The following is a 17,378-nucleotide window of genomic DNA, read 5'->3' as shown; positions in this document are numbered from 1 at the left end:
TTTCAATACTGCATTTGGGACTTTCGGTATGTGTTTCACTTGCCTTTTTGTCCTGCTTGCAGTGGCTACCTCATAGTTTATGGTTGCGAATAGTCAACCCAAGCGCAGACCCAGCAAGCGAGAGGGCTAGCGACATCACTGAGTCCTAATTAGTCGGGTCCCCATCAATTCGTTTTAATCATGAGAGAAAACTTGAAAGACTCACGGTATGTAGAACGCAATCCACCCACGTAACTCTTGACCACAATTTCTCGAACTTCCCCAGTAAGTCCTGAAATATAGTGTGAATTTTCCAGAGAGTGACGAATGATCTGACCCAGTTAGCCAGCGTCTAGAAACAGTTCAAGACATACATCTCTATGCCTTCCAAGGTTCCGAATCCTTACCTTATCTGCATTCGGCACCGTGAGATCACGAAGCATATTCCACTTGAACGTTGACGTCAAAATCGAATTCGTCGTCGTAACACCGGCCGTCATGGCAATCGAGAAACCAAGCATATAACCACCAGTGGCCATAATAACCTCATCCGGATCGCAGAAAGTCGTCAAAGCCACGAACGACGCAGCCGACGCAAACGCAGTCCCAATACCACCGGGGACAATATACAACGACTCCCAAACAGAAGTATTCCCATTCCAGCGCAGATAAAGCAGCAAGTACGAGATAGACGCCACGAGACCTGCAAGGAACAGAACAGGTTTATAGTGTCCTGTGCGTCGAATAAACCACCCTGCAATTAGGCCGCCGATTGCATTGCCCACGACGGAGGGGACGAGATGGGTGCCTGCCACGGCGGCGGGAACGTTCGCGGTGACTTGGAAGTATAGGGGAACCGTGTACATCATGCTTGATTGGGCGGCTATTTGTAGCATGCCGATTAAATAGCATGTTGAAACGTTTGGGAGACGGAGAATGGCCAGGCTGAAAATTGGCTCCGGGGCTACGGAGTGTTCGTAGTAGATGAATGTTGCCAGGAAGGTGAGTCCTGAGCCGGCGAGTAGGAGAGCATAGAGGGAGGTCCAGGGGAATGTTTTTCCGCCTCGGTCGATTAGCAGGGTGAATGAGACGACGCTAGTGGCTAGGAGGAGACAGCCGGGGATATCGACGCGGCGGATTGAAGGTTTTGAATCTTCGTTTGTGGTGCTTTTTGATTGGGGTGTGAAGCGGAGGAAGATTGTTACGAGAATTGCGGCAACGCCGAGTAGGGGCGCTTGGGTTAGGAAGACCCTAAGTGATGGAAGTGAGTGAGTGGTCTCAATGAGGAATTGAGCTTAATTCCAGGAGAGTAAGACTGTACCAGCGCCATCCAATGGTATCAGTGAGCCATCCTCCGATTGGCCCGCCGATGCTTCGACCCAGAGTCATTGAGATATTGACAATTGCTCTCCAAGCAGCTAGGTCTCGCTTTGGTACGACGTCTTATCAAGTTAGTACTCATGTTTCGCCTTCAAAATTCTTCGGTGTTGTACCCAGTATGATAATTGATCCCATCGCCATGATACCCGCTCCGCCCATTCCACTGACAACACGGCCAAGAATGACAGTCCACATGGAGGGTGAGATACCGCTAGGTACTCTATGTTAGTCACAAGAAGCAAAAGCAATGATGCAGAAGTAAAATCTTACCAGATAATGCATCCTAGTGCGAGGAGAAAATACGCAACTAACAGAATTGGTTTGCGGCCGTATATGATGCTGAGTTTGCCATACTAGTAGCAACTGTCAGTTTAGGCCGCGTGCTCATGATAATAACCCTTCAATTTTCACCTACGATTAACTGTACAGAGCCGACGCCCAATGCAAAGGCCGTTGCCAGCCAGCTTGCATCCTGCAATTTGTTGAATTCAGATGAGATGGGACCCGCCGTCGCCATGACGATCGTAGAATCGGCATTGGATATGAATTCACCTAATGAGGCGTTAGGAAACGGATCTTCGTTGGAAGGAAAAGGAAGGAATGAAGATGTGAATACCAAGTAAGAGAATCACAATAATACTGGTCACACTGCCCATGCACCCTCCGCCGGCGGACTTTGTGCTTGCATCATCGACCGAGCTTTCGTCACTGCTTAAGGGACCTTGCTCTGTCTCCGATAGTAGATGAGTTTTGCTCAGAAACGTCGAGTAGAGCTGCTCTATGTCTTCATCGTCCCTTCGATCCGAGAGAAGAGGTGTGGTGTCATCGTCGATACTACTAGCAGTAGCCATGGTATCACAACGGGCCGTCAACACGTGGAGGCACCGGCAGTATCGAAACTAAGCTTCTTCCTTTTTTGCAAATGGCCCGGGTAATTGGGAAATAAAGACAGAATAAATATCTCGAGCTGGGGCTTATGAAAAATCAAAACAGCCCTACGGCCCGGGGGCAAACGCGAAGTCATCGGCTAAGAACCCTTTCCGAGACTACTACCCACTCGAGCATAGTTGACTCATAAGGATTTGTACAGAATAATACTAGTAACATGTTTTAGTGTCATTTCGCTTGTAAAGGTATGCAGATGATGCCATTTTAGAGCGGGTGTTCTCATGGGCCTAGCATAGTTCCTATTGGCTGTCTCCCGATTGGCATCAACGGCCTGGAAATCTACCGATTATCGGTGGTCTGTGCACTATGAATAAGGGAATAATGAATCCCGAATTTGGATTGGACCCTTTCAGATTCTTGCTTTGGGGTTGTTGAAAGGCTGAGCTGTGCGTGATAGCAGATAATACCGGAGGGCTTGGAAACAAATCTGTGCAGCTGCGAAAAGTTACTGTGTACGGAAGTATCCATCTTAATGGTACAGTAAAGAAGGCTCGCTTATTTTATAGTTGTTTATGAGATTCAGGCCCAGACCCCACGCCTTGGGAAACCTGTTTCTTCACTAGTATCTATCACCTCATCCATTCTAAAATCTCACAATTGATCTTGGCCATCATGCCCCCATTACAAAACCCGAGTGGTACTATGCATAAGGTGTTGTTAGAACTTGATTTCTCCATATACCTCAAAATCTCAATTAGCCATCTTCTATGCGGCAGTGATTCTCTGCCCCAAGACGAAAGAAATGAGGGGAACTTCACTCTTGAATAGGCTCGCAATTATACTCGGTGTCGTACAGACAACATGCGCACTAGGTTACAATGGCCAACAGCAACAAATCCTTGGGGCGGCGGCGAACGTCAAAGATAACCGACCAAACATTATTTTCATCCTTGTTGACGATCAAGATCTATTGCTAGACTCAATCAACTATATGCCAAACTTGAATAAACATTTAGCGCAAGAAGGCACCTTCTACCGAAATCATTTCGTCACAACGGCGCTTTGTTGTCCATCCAGGGTCAGCCTTTTAACTGGCCGACTAGCCCACAATACAAACGTCACTGACGTGAATCCCCCATATGGTAGGTAGCCGGATTAGGAATATCAAGAGCCCTTAAATATTCATTTCCGTTTAACTCTTCCTAGGTGGGTATCCGAAATTCGTTGAACGGGGTTTTAATGAAGACTACCTTCCAGTCTGGCTTCAAAATGCAGGCTACAACACTCTTTACACGGGAAAGCTATTCAATGCACACACTGTCGACAACTACAATACCCCTTTCGCTAATGGCTTTAACTCGTCTGATTTTTTGCTGGACCCATACACCTATTCATATCTAAATGCAACCTTCCAGCGCGATTCCGACCCACCCGTCAGCTACGAGGGTCAATATACCACGGATATTCTGAAGGGAAAGGCCTTGGATCTCTTGGAATCTGCAATAAGTCAAACGGATCCATTTTTCCTCACTATTGCTCCGGTGGCACCCCATTCAAATGTTCACTCGAATGGCCCTATCATCCCCGGAGTGGATCTCAAGATCACCGCACCAATCTCCGCGGAAAGACATCAACATCTTTTCAAGGACGTGAACATCCCGCGGACGCCAAATTTTAATCCCGATGAGGTATTTTCCCGCTCTGGATCATGAATAGATTATGATTTCTAACGCGAGAACAAAAGCCGAGTGGCGTAAACTGGGTCGCACGCCTGCCTAAGCAGAACCAAAGCAACATCGACTATAATGATCACTTCTATCGCTCAAGACTGCGAGCCCTGCAACCCGTGGACGAACTGATAGCCGAAGTTGTTGATATCTTGGACGATAATCATATCTTGGACAATACCTACATCATCTACACTTCAGACAATGGGTATCATATCGGGCAACATCGCCTTCAAGCGGGCAAGGAGTGTGGATTTGAAGAAGATATTCGGGTTCCATTTATTGTCCGGGGCCCGGGTGTCCTGCCAAACTACGAGGAACTAGCAATCACTACACATATTGATGTGGCTCCGACACTTTTTGATATTGCCGGCCTGCCTCTGCGCTCGGACTTTGATGGTACTCCTATCCCTTTGAAGCATGAGCTCAATTCAAGCGACCCCGTACGTCATGAACACGTTACTGTTGAATATTGGGGGCTAGCTATCCCGGAAGGGAAATACAACACGCTAGGTAAGCTACTCATGACGGCATATCTTTGACTTTCATATTCAAGAAAACTGACCAGCACATCTCCTTGCTAGGTCCCGACAATCCGGAAATAATCACGAACAATACCTATAAGTCGATACGCATTCTCAGCAGCGAGTATGATCTCTATTATTCAGTCTGGTGCTCAAACGAGCACCAACTCTATGATCTCAAGGTATGTAATCTACACTTAAGCTCGCCAGTCAGAAAGGTTCTGGGAGAAATTGACCATTTATCATAGACCGATCCATACGAGCTGAATAACCTTTATGTGACAGCAAACTCCCCAGGGAGCTTTGATGAGAGTCGGAAAATCCTCGGTGTTTCTCTAGAGAAAGTTATTCATCGTCTCGACGCGCTACTTCTTGTCTTGAAATCCTGCCAGGGACAGACTTGCATTCGGCCCTGGGACGTGCTGCACCCGGAAGGGAAAGTTGAGACATTTGTGGATGCATTGGACGTGAAGTATGATGGGTTTTATAATGTTCAGTCCAAGGTCTCCTTCAGTCGGTGCGAATTTGGATACATTCTCGACGCCGAGGGGCCACAAACGGCCTTGACCTATCGAGACGGCATCGAGTGGCATCACTGGGTTTAGAATGAAGACAGTTTATGCTATAAGTTACAAGTATCCAAAAAGTTCACAATCAAGATCCTTCCTTCCAGTTGAATATAACCCTTCATTATGTCATGGTACCCCGCTTATCGTGTTATCTTCTCGCGGGGAAGCCCAGCTGGAATCCACATTGAGGGTAACGTAGTGCGAGTAATCGCGACGATGTGGTTGGACAAATCTCCAATTTCTAACTCTTTCCCCAACTGCAATCTTCCCCCATTCATCGGCCCTCTGAAAGTTGGCCGACAAAGAAGCCCTCTTTAAGCGGGGGTTGAGGAATCAATTACCTAAACGAACTCCTCGGCAATCCAAGTGCGGAACGATATAAGTGTCCGTGACCTCCGCCGAATCGAACTCACCAAGCGCACCACTAAACGCATCGGAGGGGTTGATTTTGTACACCGGAATCGCTCAGGATTCGAGGTGGAGCCGCACCATGGGTGTTTCTATCACTTCGCTAGTCGCGCTGGCCATCGCAGGCTTGGCCTTTTATAAAGTCGTTATATACCCATACTTCATCTCGCCACTCGGAAAGATTCCCAATGCACACTGGAGTGTCCCCATATCCCCGGGCTGGATGCTATGGAGAAGATTTTGGATGCAGAATAACCGTACTATCCAGGCGGCGCATGAGAGGCTTGGTCCTATCGTGAGACTTGGACCGTCGGAGATATCAGTGAATTGCGTTGATGGAGGGATCAAGTCTGTTTATACCGGGGGTTTTGAGAAGCATGAGTGGTACCCACGGGTGTTCGGATCGCTTGGGTAGGTTTCTCAAATTTATTCTATTCATCCAGGAAATGAAGCTCACACCGCCGATAGAACCGTAAGCATGTTCACTATGATCGGTACTAAGGCCCATTCCGTACGCAAGAGAATGCTGTCCAACATCTACTCGAAATCAACCTTGCAGACTTCGCCCCATCTACGCGTTGTCTCGAATGCAGTTATCTATGATCGCCTGCTTCCAATATTGCAAGATGCGGCGAGTTCAAAGAAATCGATCGATGTGCACGATCTCAACCAAGGATTGACAATGGATTTCGTCTCATGCTATCTCTTCGGCTTACAGAATGGCACGAATCACCTGCAGGATCATGCATTCCGCAAGCACTGGCTTCACATGTATCTCTGCCGCAAGCCATTTGAGTTCTACCACCAGGAGACCCCTCAGTTGATAGGCTGGATGAAATGTATGGGTTTGAGGCTCATCCCAAAATATTGCGATACCGCCAATGACATGCTCGATGCGTGGGCATTGGACCTCTGCGGCAAGGCAGCTCAATCACTCAACTCAACGGACCCCTCTATCGAGCCTATTGTATACAAGCAGCTGAAGCAGAGCTTGGATAAACAGGCGGCAAAAGAAGGTGGTCCAAAGCCGGACCCTGCGGAGCAACAGAATGATATTGCATGCGAGATGTACGACCAACTGACAGCAGGGTTTGAAACCAGTGCTGTCGGCTTAACCTATCTGCTATGGGAATTATCGAAGAACCCGGAGCTTCAGGGCAAGCTTCATGAAGAGCTGATGACGTTGGATCCTCCCATCAGGTCCCCCAAGTCCGCTGAGCTTCCTCCAGCGAAGGCGGTTGATGCGCTGCCATTATTGGAAGCTATCGTCACCGAGACATTGAGACTCCATGCTCCAATTCCTGGGATCCAGCCGCGAGTCACACCGGCGCCATCTTGTTCTCTCGGTGGCTATGATAATATCCCAGCCAACACCCGTGTTAATGCGCAGGCTTACTCGCTACACCGCAATCCAGAGGTCTTTCCAGAGCCCGAGACATGGAGACCGAGCAGGTGGCTCATGGAGGAAAACTCGATTGTCGATCTCGAAGAACAGAAGCGCTGGTTTTGGGCGTTTGGAAGTGGAGGACGTATGTGTGTCGGAAGTAATCTCGCGTTACAAGGTAAGTGCATGGTAAATCATTTCACTTTGGTGGATTTTCTTTAACATTAGTCCGTTTAGAAACCAAGCTCGTCGTCGCAGCGATATACTCCAACTTCCGGACAACAATTGTGGACGATGATGGCATTGAAGCCATCGATGCATACACGGTCGGCCCGCAAGCCGAGAAGTTGACCCTGAAGTTCCATCCACTGTAGAGGACAAACTGTTGTAGAAGTTCAAAGTTGAGAATATTGATACAATCAATTCTTTTAAAGACAATGCCGCTGCCGTAGTCGACATAGGTAATATACTGTACAAATGTGCCGCAAAGAATCCCCCAAACTCCGAAATGAACAACTGCAGCGGGTGTGCCCTTAATATCGATGCGCATATCCATCTCTCTCGTGGTCCCAGCTGTTGTCCATGCAAATAGAAATGCAATCTAGCCCAGGACACCGTCCTTCTTCCGCGGGCCCACAACCTTGGGGTACATTCTCATCAGGTGGTAGTTGACGGTGTTCTTCTTCTTCTCTTGGGGTTTCTGCGGGGAAATGGATCGTCAGTATTTGTGAGCGGATAAAAGAGGCAAGACGGGGAAATCGAGGATCATACAGGGGCATCCATGCACTTGCGCAATTGCGCCTCGAGGGCAGCGCAGCCTTCGGCGTTGTATCCTTGGGAAGCCCAGCAGTCTGCAACGCGGGATTGTCAGCAATTGGTCTCTTGGGAATAAAGGATACATGGGGACGTACTAAGCATGGTCGACATGACAGTCACACAAGGGTTCTGCTCATTCTGGTTGGGTCGGCGAACGCGAAGGTGGTTGATGGTGTTCAGGCGAAGCGGGTTCAACCGGGTCGAGATGTTGCCCTTGGGAGCCATGGCGGAGAGAAAATGTCGATCTGGACCGAGCGAGTGACTAATTTGCCGAGCGACAGAGGTATTGAAATGCCGCGATAGGCTTCGTGGACAAAGATGGAAAAGTGGACGCCTGCGGAGGAGCTGCGACGACGAAATCCCTGGAAGTTTGGGCTCCGCGGAGGTGGATGACTCAGCAGCTTTCCGGGCGACTTGCCACTGTCGAGCTCAACTCTTTCAGCAGCCAAAGTGATCAACCTTGACTTGTCTTTTTCTATTTCTTGAAAGGATATAAGGGCTTTCTGAGAAGGTGTTCGAAATGAATGGAACACAACTCTGGAGCTCGCCGTTACGTCGGGCGCCTGCTTGCGCTTGGAGGAGCTCAACCCCGGCTGCGAGACGTTTCACAGCGGGGTGTCAATGGAGGCAGGGTGCAGACTCCTCTTCGGGGAAATCCGAAAATGAGAAGGATCGGGATGATGGTAACCAAGAGGAGGAGAAAGAACAAAGCGCTATGTCTCGTCGGCTGTCCCAGATGACCGAAGATGCAATGTTAGAGGGCGGCCGGTCCGCGCGCCGCAATATAGAGAACGCAGGATTCTCGGAGGATCTGAAGAGACAGCTGGAAGAAAGGGTGTTGGCGTCGTCTTTCAAGAGCGAGCATGCTGCTGCCCACTCCATCCTCAATATGCCGGTAAGCAGTGGACTACTATTTGGGGGTACTATTCGCCAGTAACTGATGTGTATACTTAATCCTACAGACGAGTGCAGGCCAAGGAACCCGAGAGACAGCTGCGGCTCAAGCATGGACAGGAAACGAAACCCTTCATGACTCCGCCCTACGCATGCTTGACGATGCTAGCAAACCAATTAGGACACCATACAAGATCCCCCAGCCCGTCGATCTGAAACCCGCTCCCAAACCGAAGCATACCCCAGCGAACGTCTTGCTCACGCAAAAGACCGTACATCTACATACGCACTGAGCCAAGCACCTGGATTCTCGGAAGAACAGCGCGAGGAAATGCGTCGAGAGATGAGGGAGAAGTTGACACCCGGTGCGCACTCCATGCCTATCTCCATCCAGGGCCTATCCTCACTTGCGAATGAACGAATCGAAGATGCAATTGCACGCGGTCAATTCCAGAAAATTAAGCGCGGGAAGGGGGTGAATACAGAAACGGATCATAATGCCAACTCGGCTTTCATCGATACGACGGAGTACTTCATGAACAAGATTATCCAGAAGCAGGAGATTGTTCCGCCTTGGATCGAGAAGCAGCAGGAACTTGCGATGGAACTCAGTCGGTTCCGACAACGTCTTCGTGCTGATTGGAGGCGGCATGCCGCAAGGTTAATTGCAAGCCAGGGCGGGTCCTTGGAGGCGCAGATGAATCGTGCGAGAGGACATGCTGCAGCAGAAGTTCGCTTAAAGGAGCAGACAAAGCTGGAGGCATCGTTGAGGAATACTAGCGAGGAGGCTGTCATCTCAGAGATCGATACCGATGGTCGCATTGTGTCAAAGACCGAATCACCTGGAATCGCTGCCGAATCTGTCGGCGATAACACGACAAAGAGTATTCCCCATCTTCCGCCTTTACGAGATCCGACATACTTTAATAATGAACGCTCTTATCACGAACTTGCCGTGAAACAAATAAACGCCATCACCCGCTCCTATAATCTTCAAGCGCCCCGCTCGGCTCAAAAAGGATACATCAATTTGGACCGCGAGCTGAATGCCTGCTTCAATGAAATTGCACCGCAACTAGCCGAAGAGATCCGTCGCCGGGCTACAGAGCGGGCACGCAGTCCTATAACCATGGGTGGATCCTCATCGAGTATGCTTGGCTCACTTGGAACTGGACAAACAGCTCAGATTTATGAGGAAGATGGAGGAAAGGCGTATGGAATGAAGGAAATGTGGCGAGATTTATTCTCGAAGGAGAAAAAATAGGACACATGGAAGCTACACTTGTGTCACGGATATCAGCGTGAGCATCTCATTGATCTGTCCTTGTATATACTACCCACTACTCACCTGGGCATGAATCGACACAAGACTACTAGTAGTACTAGTATGACATGCAAATTTGAAGAACTTAAGAAGAACGAGTAGTGACAGGCGGAGATACCGCCCTTGTATTTTGCCATTCAACTTATGCGACTCGTGATTCAATTTGATTGTTCGCGGGTTTTTATTTCTAGAAGAATGAGAAGGGATCCACAAATGGGATAAAGCTATTTCATTTGAAACCCTAGAGACTATACATAGTGCATGGCCGTTGGTATAGGCTGATCGCCAAAGTAACAACAAAAAGCAAACAAAAACCTCGAAGTCAATACTAAAGCCCCACGCCGGGGAATGCCACAAATAGAAACAAGAATAAAAGGAGTATTGGGCGCTCCAAAATTTTCAAATGGCCGGACTGGGCATACGAGCGGGAAATACTGGACCATTAGAAAGGTTGTGATCCGAGGAAATTCGATTCCATGGCCTTTTCAACGTCCGCTGAAGCACTTGTTGATTGATGGGGGGACGGAGCAGGAATGTTTGGTTGGTTGACTGGACATTGGGCGAGCCAGGTTTCGGCCGCCTGATCTTGCTCGTCTCCATCTCTTCGTTTAACAGCCTCCCACAGAGAGTAACCCAGATAAATCAAAGGAATTGTGATGATTAGGAACGTCAACGACCCCTGCATTTCCATGGTTTTGCGAAAAACTTCGAACGGATGGAGGCAGGGTGCTGCTGAGGTGGCCATCGGAAACCCGAAGCTCATCGAAAAGATGGCAAATAGGAGGTAATAGAAGGAAAGTTTGAAAGAATGCCGTGCCCATATCATCACGTTCTGCGGTTGATAAAGCTTGGGAATGATCCGAAGAGGACAGTCGGTCCAAATTCTGAGGGTTCGAAGCCCATCCACGACCATGACAGCAATTAAAAAGAGTAGGAAGAAACCGAACTCAATCAACACAACACTGAACAAAAAGAGCAAAGAGGCCCATGCACTATCAACGCCAAAGATCAAAGGTGTGACGCAGCGCGTTGTCTCTCTGGTGTCAATGGTAGTGGTGCAGTTTACTACCTCCTTCGTGACCATGTTAATGGCGCAGGTTACTACCACGTTGGTCTCCATGGCAGTGGTATGGTTTTGGAGAGCTCCGAGGTTTCGTTTCAATGGAATGATGAATTGATGCCAAGGTATCTTCGGCCAGTCATCAGGAGGCCAGCCGGCTTGTCCCAAATCGGAGTCGCCAAAGGGCAGGCGAGAGATGAGTTCGACGTTATCTACCCAGATTTCGTTGACAGCGTTTCCTGGAGCGTAGATGTCGGAAGATTTGACGCCGTGCACGGACGAGACGTTGTGGCCCATGAAATAAGATAGGATCTTGGTAAATGTTTTGTGTAGTGAAGTGAGTATGAAGATGGGTGAGAGGAAGAAGAGGAGGAAGAGGAAGAGGGAAGTAAAGAAGTAAAGAAGTAAACAGACTGCCACTTCGGGAAGGAGTGAGGCTATTCCCGGCAGGCACGATGCACCTCCATCACCTGACTTCTCATCTATGTACACGCTTGTGACTTCATCCTCAACTTCAACTTCAATTTCAACTTAACTTCAACTACCCACAATGTCCTCACTTTCAAGGCCCAGTTCTATACTACTAGTCTACCATTAAACTCGTCACACTACTGCAAGTGGACCGTGCCACTCTGCCAAGCCTCGCGATTGTGACGGCCGATCTACGACCGCTGACTGGTTCCCCACGGGTGACGATCGTGCAGGTGGGCGCGTATTTACAGCCAACGACAGGCTCAAACCATTGCCTTCTCACCTGCACCCCCAACATTGCCTTCACCTCGTCACACTCGATGGCTCACGTCTTATACCAGGCCCCTCCCTCTCCTGCCGCCTCGTCACCTCTGAAGCGCAATGCGCCCTTTCTCTCCCCCAAGATTCGTGCTTCGCCATGCCGATCAACCCAAAGTGACCCAAAGTGACTGCATTTGCCCTTAAAATTGATCCCTCATTCCCCGCTGTGCTTTTTTTAAAAAAAATCGAGCCACATCCAGGGTCCCTGAAATGCCTCCCCTGCTCACCTCTTGGTCTTCTGCGTTTCTCCTGTCCTTCGTTTATATTCTTCCGGTCTCTGGACATAGTGACTTTCAGACAAAACGCTCGGGCACTATCAATGACCGACCACCGCTAGACAAGGCACTTTTAGGAATCCAGGTCGGCAGCATTTGTGCTGCCTACGTGATCTTCGTTGCCGTTCTCCTTGGTCTACTACTCCTGGTCGGGCGTCGACTACGACGGACTGTTCAGTCCTCAAACTATTCTCTGCAGATGCAGATGCTGAAGCCAGTAAAGCAACCTGTCAGCCTAGACCCTAGTCCGATCTCTCCCGTCTCGCACAACCTACCCAGTCCCACATTGGCCCATCAGCCTACTTCCTCGTGGGGAAGTATTCAGCGTGGAAACAGACCTTCGCAGACATCTGTGAACGGCAGTATGGTAAGAATCGATGAATCCGTGGTCGCTTCGGACCGACAAAGGGCCCAGGACCAGATGGAGATGTTATATGCTGCAGTTATGGAGCACGATGCCCAAAAGGCCTCTGGGCTCGATGTCTCTGTTCGAGATCGAGACTCCCAGAGCCAATCCCCGGACAGTCAATATACCAATCCTTTCACCGATCGGCACGCCTCATATGCCACGGAGCAGCCGCCCATGCCGCCTCTGAAGTCTCCCAAGTCCCCAAGATTTTCAAACGGCTCTCGCTTGTCCAAGCTGTTTAACTCAAATACTCGAGCGAACCCCGACAGTGGCAAGCTGAAATCCCCAAAATTTCCTCTTCGGAAGCTGGGAATATCATCGCCGGTGGCCTCTCCTGACCCACGAACCCCTCAAACCTATACTAACGAGGCGCCGCCTTTGTCCCCGCGGTTTTATAATCCTGGACCGCCGCCAATGGCTCCCCGAGCACCTCCGGCCTCGGCCATCGGACATGGCATGCCCCCTTCAGGTCGTGCCCGGCCGCCAGCTCCACTGAACCTCACTACTGCATCCCCCCCATGCACAGTCTTCGCAGAATTCGCTTCCTTTCCGTGAAGCTTATCCCCTGCAGAGTGCCCCAGCTACCAAGACGACAATCCTGGAGCGCCCTACCAAGAACCGCACTGGGCCAATCACAGGAGTTCCGACTCCATACAGTGCCTACATGCCTTTCACCCCTGTCACCCCATTCACACCAGGCCGGACTGTTAACAAGCGACAACGGAAACGCGAGGAGAAAGAAAATGGACTTCGAGCCTTGCATGAAGACGACTTGGTCAAGGACGATACTGACATGTGGTGAAACGCACTTCTATTGTCGTAATTCTATTGTACTTAATCTAGTTTTTCTCATCGGTGCCGGTTCTTTGGCGCAAGTGTGGTAGGGGGTATCTAATTTGTAAACGCCATGGCGGCGATAAATATCAATCAAACTTTGGCGTGCAAGTCACGGTTCAAGAGCTTGGAAATTTGCTAGAATACCTCGACTCTTTGGCTGTCATTCCTTCAAATTCATTCATGATTTTGTCCGGCCTAAGAGGTTACTATCTCCAGGGCTTTCAATATATATTTCTTTAGTCTTATGTTCCTTATCCAGGAGTCCTGCCCCAGAATAGTTCTATTTATTCATCGTCTTCAAGTGCTCGGTGCCCTGGATAATAGCATCGGCGTAGTCCGCCCGACTTCCTGCTCTTTCAAGAGCCAAAAGTGCCCGAATAGTGCATCCTCGAGGAGATGAGATACTTTCCCTCAGAGCAGCAGGGTGGATTCCAGACTCAAGCGCCGCCGAGAGACCTCTGATTCCCTTCAATACAAGCTCCATAGCATCCGGCCGCTTAAGTCCCTCCGCAACGCATCCATCCAGAATTCCCTCAATGGGAATAGTCAGAGTCGCCAAAGCCGCCCCGACCAAAACAGATCCGAGATCCATTTGACTCGGAGGCAAATACTTGATCGCACCGACCTTGGTGAACATCCAATCCACGATCTCGGTCATCTGTGCGGGAATAGGCTCCTCGGGAGTCTCGATAATAGTCATAGACTCGCCGAATTGTGCACCCATATTAGGGATAACCTTGACGACGACTGGATCCGTGAAGGATCCGGATGTGCCTTCGCGAACCATTCGGGTCAGGTCCTGAGGTGTTTGCCCCGCCAACAGGCTGATCACCAATTTCCCGGCCAGCGCTTCACGGACACCCTTCGAGCCGAGAACGTCTTCGGCCATGAAGGGCTTGAAACCTAGGACAATTACATCTGCTCGTTTCATGATCTCTATCGGCACTGCTTGAGACGATGTGACTTCAACGTGGGGCTGTTGCTCTGCTGGCAAAGATGCCTTCAAGCGCTCCGCGGACGAAGTCGTCTTTGTGCAGGCGATGAAGCGAGATATGGGGCGATCATTAGATGACTCGGTGCTCGAGTTGGATTGAGAGAATGCGGCATTGAGAACTCCATGGAGAATGGCGCCTCCCATGTTACCTATCTCGCATTGTGAGTCAAATTGAACGCAATGCGGGGTTGATTTTACTTACCGCATCCAATAAATGCTGCTGTCTGCTCTGGTGAAGTCATTTTTGATGATTGGTGGGAGAAGAAGAGTCTAATTGAAGTTGAATTTGAGATATTGGAATCTGGATAATGACGCTGAATTGGAGAAGTTCGGTACTTATAATTGTCGGATGGGGTCTCCGAGATGTTCGGTGTATCAAGCCGAACGGAGATAGTCAAATTAGACTCATAGTATGTCCAATTTCAGGGGTTAAAAGAGGTATGCTGGTATTTCTGACACTCAATTAAGTTCTAATTCGGTTTGATAATCCTTAGCGTGATCTGCCAATTCCAAACTAAGCTCGCCCACGGAGACTTTGAGAACGGCAGTCTCGGTATTCTCGCCCGACTCCTGTTTCATCCCCGCCCCACACAACTACGAAACGATTGTCATGCTCGAATCGTGTATAGCATGTAAACCTGACCTTGAGCTATCGCACTAAGCTCGCACTAAGCTCGAGTCCCAAAGGATAATTTTATAAACAACAAAATTTGGACCAGGCATTTAGTGAAATGTCATTCGTAGATGAAGATAAAACTATCAGTTTTCTATGCTAAGAAGTTCAGGGCAAATTGACATGAATGAGCTCAAATATGATGTCGCTAGGCTGTCTATCGAAAGTCGAATATCCAAGGTCCGTTATGAGGAAGAATATTCCAGCAACGCCGCCAAACGAGATTGCTTGGTTGAAGCTTTCTTCGCAAACAGGCCAGTGGCGTTGGTGGAGCCTGGAACACGCTCCCTCCCCACCCCTGAACATTGCGTTAGAAGCAGAGGCCCAGATAGTTTCCTGGTGGAAATAGTCCTCGTATTGGTAGAATAGGCGACATTCCGCAGCTTCATACTTGAACTGGAGCGGCAGACGATCATTCTTGGGGCCGAACTGATTGTACTTTCACAGGGAGCTCCGAAACACTGCAGGACATTTCACTTAAAATTGGAGGAATGACTTGTCTGTAGTTTCATTTAGGTACCCATTTATCTTTACAACCAAATTCTCAGAATCCAAGTAAATTACATGCATAAAGTCCACTCTTCTAGAGCAAAACCCTGAAGGAGTTGTCCAAGCTTCTGTCCAGCCGCAGAAAGTCTGCCACTCGTCCTAGATGATCGATACCCCAAAATCCCTCCACCTCCCCCTCGGGATTAATACACTCGAACCAAGGAAGACCAAACGCCCCAGCTTTGAAAACGGATTCTGTGTTTCTGTTCAAGATTGCTTTCGTCTGGTCATTGAACTATTAATATATCACAAGGATTAGCATTCTTATCAATGCATTATGAAGATTATAAACCGAGATATTGCAAAAGTTTAACCCACCATATCAGACAATAGACTCTCCTCCATTTCACTCTGGAAGACAGGCTGAAATTCCTCCTGGTCAATGATCTTGGTCTTCCCTTCCCCCCAAAAGATCGTGAAGAGTTTTTCCGTAATAGCGACAAGATTTTCAGGGGTATGCGCCGCAACGCCTGCAAGTGCTGCTTGGAGATTCCCTGTTGAAGCAGGAAAGCCTTCGGGGATTGGCACGCTCATCGGCACCCCGAATCGATGCGACCAATACAGGCGCTCTTTGTTTATCCATTGGAGCTTGTCTGTAGGCGTATGTGTTATTTCTTAAATTTCATCAAAATACCATTTCACTTGGACATACTTCTCACGGCGATCGGAGGTGGGTTCTGGCACCTCTGGAATAGATCCCGGAGAAGAACGGGCACGTAGTCAATTTGGCAGTTCAAAAAAACAGGTGAGTTCTAGCAGATGAGCGAATTAATGACATTATTTTCCTTCTTTATGGCAGGGGCCCTTTTTGAAATCTCACCTTGAGAACGTGGAAAGCAATGTAGCTGAATGGGCTTCCAATGTCAAAGAACAGGGTGATTTTAGGAGCAACCATATTTGCGATTATTTGGATTGATCAAACTTATTCTGAGACTTTCTGTAGGGAATACACGCTGGTCTTATTATATGTTTCATTGCGATTTTTAGATTATTCATATGGATTTCTTGAGTCACGATGTTCGTTACCCCAACGCGTTGTACTCGGTAGAAGTGAGAACACCCGGAAACTCTTGGCGGGATCCGTCAATTTGTTGAGCAAGGGGCGCCTACGGAAATTCCCAACCAATTATGGAGTTAGCCATGGATTAGTTTACATCCTCAGTAGGTTCAATATTGATGAATTTGAAGTTTTGAATGTCGTACTATCAAAATATCGAGTCGAACTCCGAGTCCAATACTAATAGTACTACTAGTACCACACAACCTTGGCATGGATGATATATTTTTAAGGTTGATGTAGTGCGTTAGGCCGGAGTACTACTACTACTAGTACTACTAGTACTGCCCAGGGCTGGCACTGGCACTGGCATAAGTTCAAAAAGCCGGATCATGACAGATGCCCACCCAGGTGTTGTACTACTAGTATCTAATTTGCATTCAGGACTCAGGGATATTGGGAAGGAGATTTGAAAGAGAGAATCACGAAAATTCTTCAATATCTATAAGCGATTTCTGATCTATGTGTCTGCTGTCTCAAATTTACTCAAACCCCTCAGCATTTTCCCCTTCGAAAAGAACAACCACGGAACGGGCAATAGAGCAACGGAAATAAAACCAAGAAGGCTCGAAGCCCATCCAATGCCTAGCTTGGTATACACTTTCATGAATAAGTCAGCTAATAATTCACGCGGAGTACTAGTAACTCTAGAGTACTTACTCTGAATTGTAAAAAGAGGAAATGCGGCCGCAAGACCATAGCGAGCTAAACTGTTCGCGCTCATGGCACTGGCAACAGTTAAGCCATGGTAGGTATCGACGATATACTGCGTGGTGCTCACGAAGACACACAGGTTCCCCCATGCAAATACCATAACGGCAACCACTGGGCTGGCCCAA

At 48.6% G+C, this 17,378-nt stretch overlaps 9 protein-coding genes across 9 annotated transcripts; 4 read left to right on the top strand and 5 right to left on the bottom strand.

The window, feature by feature from the left end:
• Positions 1–164: 164 nt before the first annotated feature.
• N7481_000979 (uncharacterized protein) lies at positions 165–2,210 on the bottom strand (the record flags this gene model as incomplete). Its single annotated transcript, XM_057260198.1, has 7 exons — positions 165–311; positions 387–1,230; positions 1,301–1,421; positions 1,473–1,570; positions 1,630–1,712; positions 1,775–1,935; positions 1,976–2,210. 7 exons carry the CDS (start codon positions 2,208–2,210, stop codon positions 165–167), a joined length of 1,689 nt encoding a protein of 562 aa, XP_057128030.1.
• Positions 2,211–3,049: 839 nt separating this feature from the next.
• N7481_000978 (sulfatase family protein) lies at positions 3,050–5,103 on the top strand (the record flags this gene model as incomplete). Its single annotated transcript, XM_057260197.1, has 5 exons — positions 3,050–3,389; positions 3,454–3,935; positions 3,992–4,487; positions 4,559–4,680; positions 4,747–5,103. The coding sequence occupies 5 exons, from the start codon at positions 3,050–3,052 to the stop codon at positions 5,101–5,103; spliced, it is 1,797 nt and encodes a 598-aa protein (XP_057128029.1).
• Positions 5,104–5,557: 454 nt separating this feature from the next.
• N7481_000977 (cytochrome P450) lies at positions 5,558–7,233 on the top strand (the record flags this gene model as incomplete). Its single annotated transcript, XM_057260196.1, has 3 exons — positions 5,558–5,886; positions 5,944–7,037; positions 7,097–7,233. 3 exons carry the CDS (start codon positions 5,558–5,560, stop codon positions 7,231–7,233), a joined length of 1,560 nt encoding a protein of 519 aa, XP_057128028.1.
• Positions 7,234–7,460: 227 nt separating this feature from the next.
• N7481_000976 (mitochondrial 37S ribosomal protein mS37) lies at positions 7,461–7,900 on the bottom strand (the record flags this gene model as incomplete). Its single annotated transcript, XM_057260195.1, has 3 exons — positions 7,461–7,559; positions 7,631–7,710; positions 7,771–7,900. The coding sequence occupies 3 exons, from the start codon at positions 7,898–7,900 to the stop codon at positions 7,461–7,463; spliced, it is 309 nt and encodes a 102-aa protein (XP_057128027.1).
• A 295-nt stretch (positions 7,901–8,195) lies between these two features.
• N7481_000975 (DnaJ family domain-containing protein) lies at positions 8,196–9,833 on the top strand (the record flags this gene model as incomplete). The annotated part of the gene is made up of 3 exons (XM_057260194.1): positions 8,196–8,570; positions 8,638–8,841; positions 8,892–9,833. The coding sequence occupies 3 exons, from the start codon at positions 8,196–8,198 to the stop codon at positions 9,831–9,833; spliced, it is 1,521 nt and encodes a 506-aa protein (XP_057128026.1).
• Positions 9,834–10,335: 502 nt separating this feature from the next.
• Positions 10,336–11,250, bottom strand: N7481_000974 (uncharacterized protein; the record flags this gene model as incomplete). The annotated part of the gene is made up of 1 exon (XM_057260193.1): positions 10,336–11,250. The coding sequence occupies one exon, from the start codon at positions 11,248–11,250 to the stop codon at positions 10,336–10,338; it is 915 nt and encodes a 304-aa protein (XP_057128025.1).
• A 705-nt stretch (positions 11,251–11,955) lies between these two features.
• Positions 11,956–13,231, top strand: N7481_000973 (uncharacterized protein; the record flags this gene model as incomplete). The annotated part of the gene is made up of 2 exons (XM_057260192.1): positions 11,956–12,954; positions 13,001–13,231. The coding sequence occupies 2 exons, from the start codon at positions 11,956–11,958 to the stop codon at positions 13,229–13,231; spliced, it is 1,230 nt and encodes a 409-aa protein (XP_057128024.1).
• A 315-nt stretch (positions 13,232–13,546) lies between these two features.
• N7481_000972 (pyrroline-5-carboxylate reductase) lies at positions 13,547–14,502 on the bottom strand (the record flags this gene model as incomplete). Its single annotated transcript, XM_057260191.1, has 2 exons — positions 13,547–14,409; positions 14,463–14,502. 2 exons carry the CDS (start codon positions 14,500–14,502, stop codon positions 13,547–13,549), a joined length of 903 nt encoding a protein of 300 aa, XP_057128023.1.
• A 1,014-nt stretch (positions 14,503–15,516) lies between these two features.
• On the bottom strand, positions 15,517–16,377 carry N7481_000971 (2-hydroxychromene-2-carboxylate isomerase; the record flags this gene model as incomplete). Its single annotated transcript, XM_057260190.1, has 4 exons — positions 15,517–15,717; positions 15,801–16,075; positions 16,135–16,234; positions 16,303–16,377. The coding sequence occupies 4 exons, from the start codon at positions 16,375–16,377 to the stop codon at positions 15,517–15,519; spliced, it is 651 nt and encodes a 216-aa protein (XP_057128022.1).
• Between the last annotated feature and the right edge of the window lie 1,001 nt (positions 16,378–17,378).

The sequence above is a fragment of the Penicillium waksmanii genome, assembly GCF_028829765.1.
Source record: "Penicillium waksmanii strain IBT 27052 chromosome Unknown utg000001l:1.0-4852451.0:1.0-4856178.0, whole genome shotgun sequence".
Classification (NCBI taxonomy): domain Eukaryota; kingdom Fungi; phylum Ascomycota; class Eurotiomycetes; order Eurotiales; family Aspergillaceae; genus Penicillium; species Penicillium waksmanii.
This window is presented reverse-complemented; position numbering and strand designations above follow the sequence as displayed.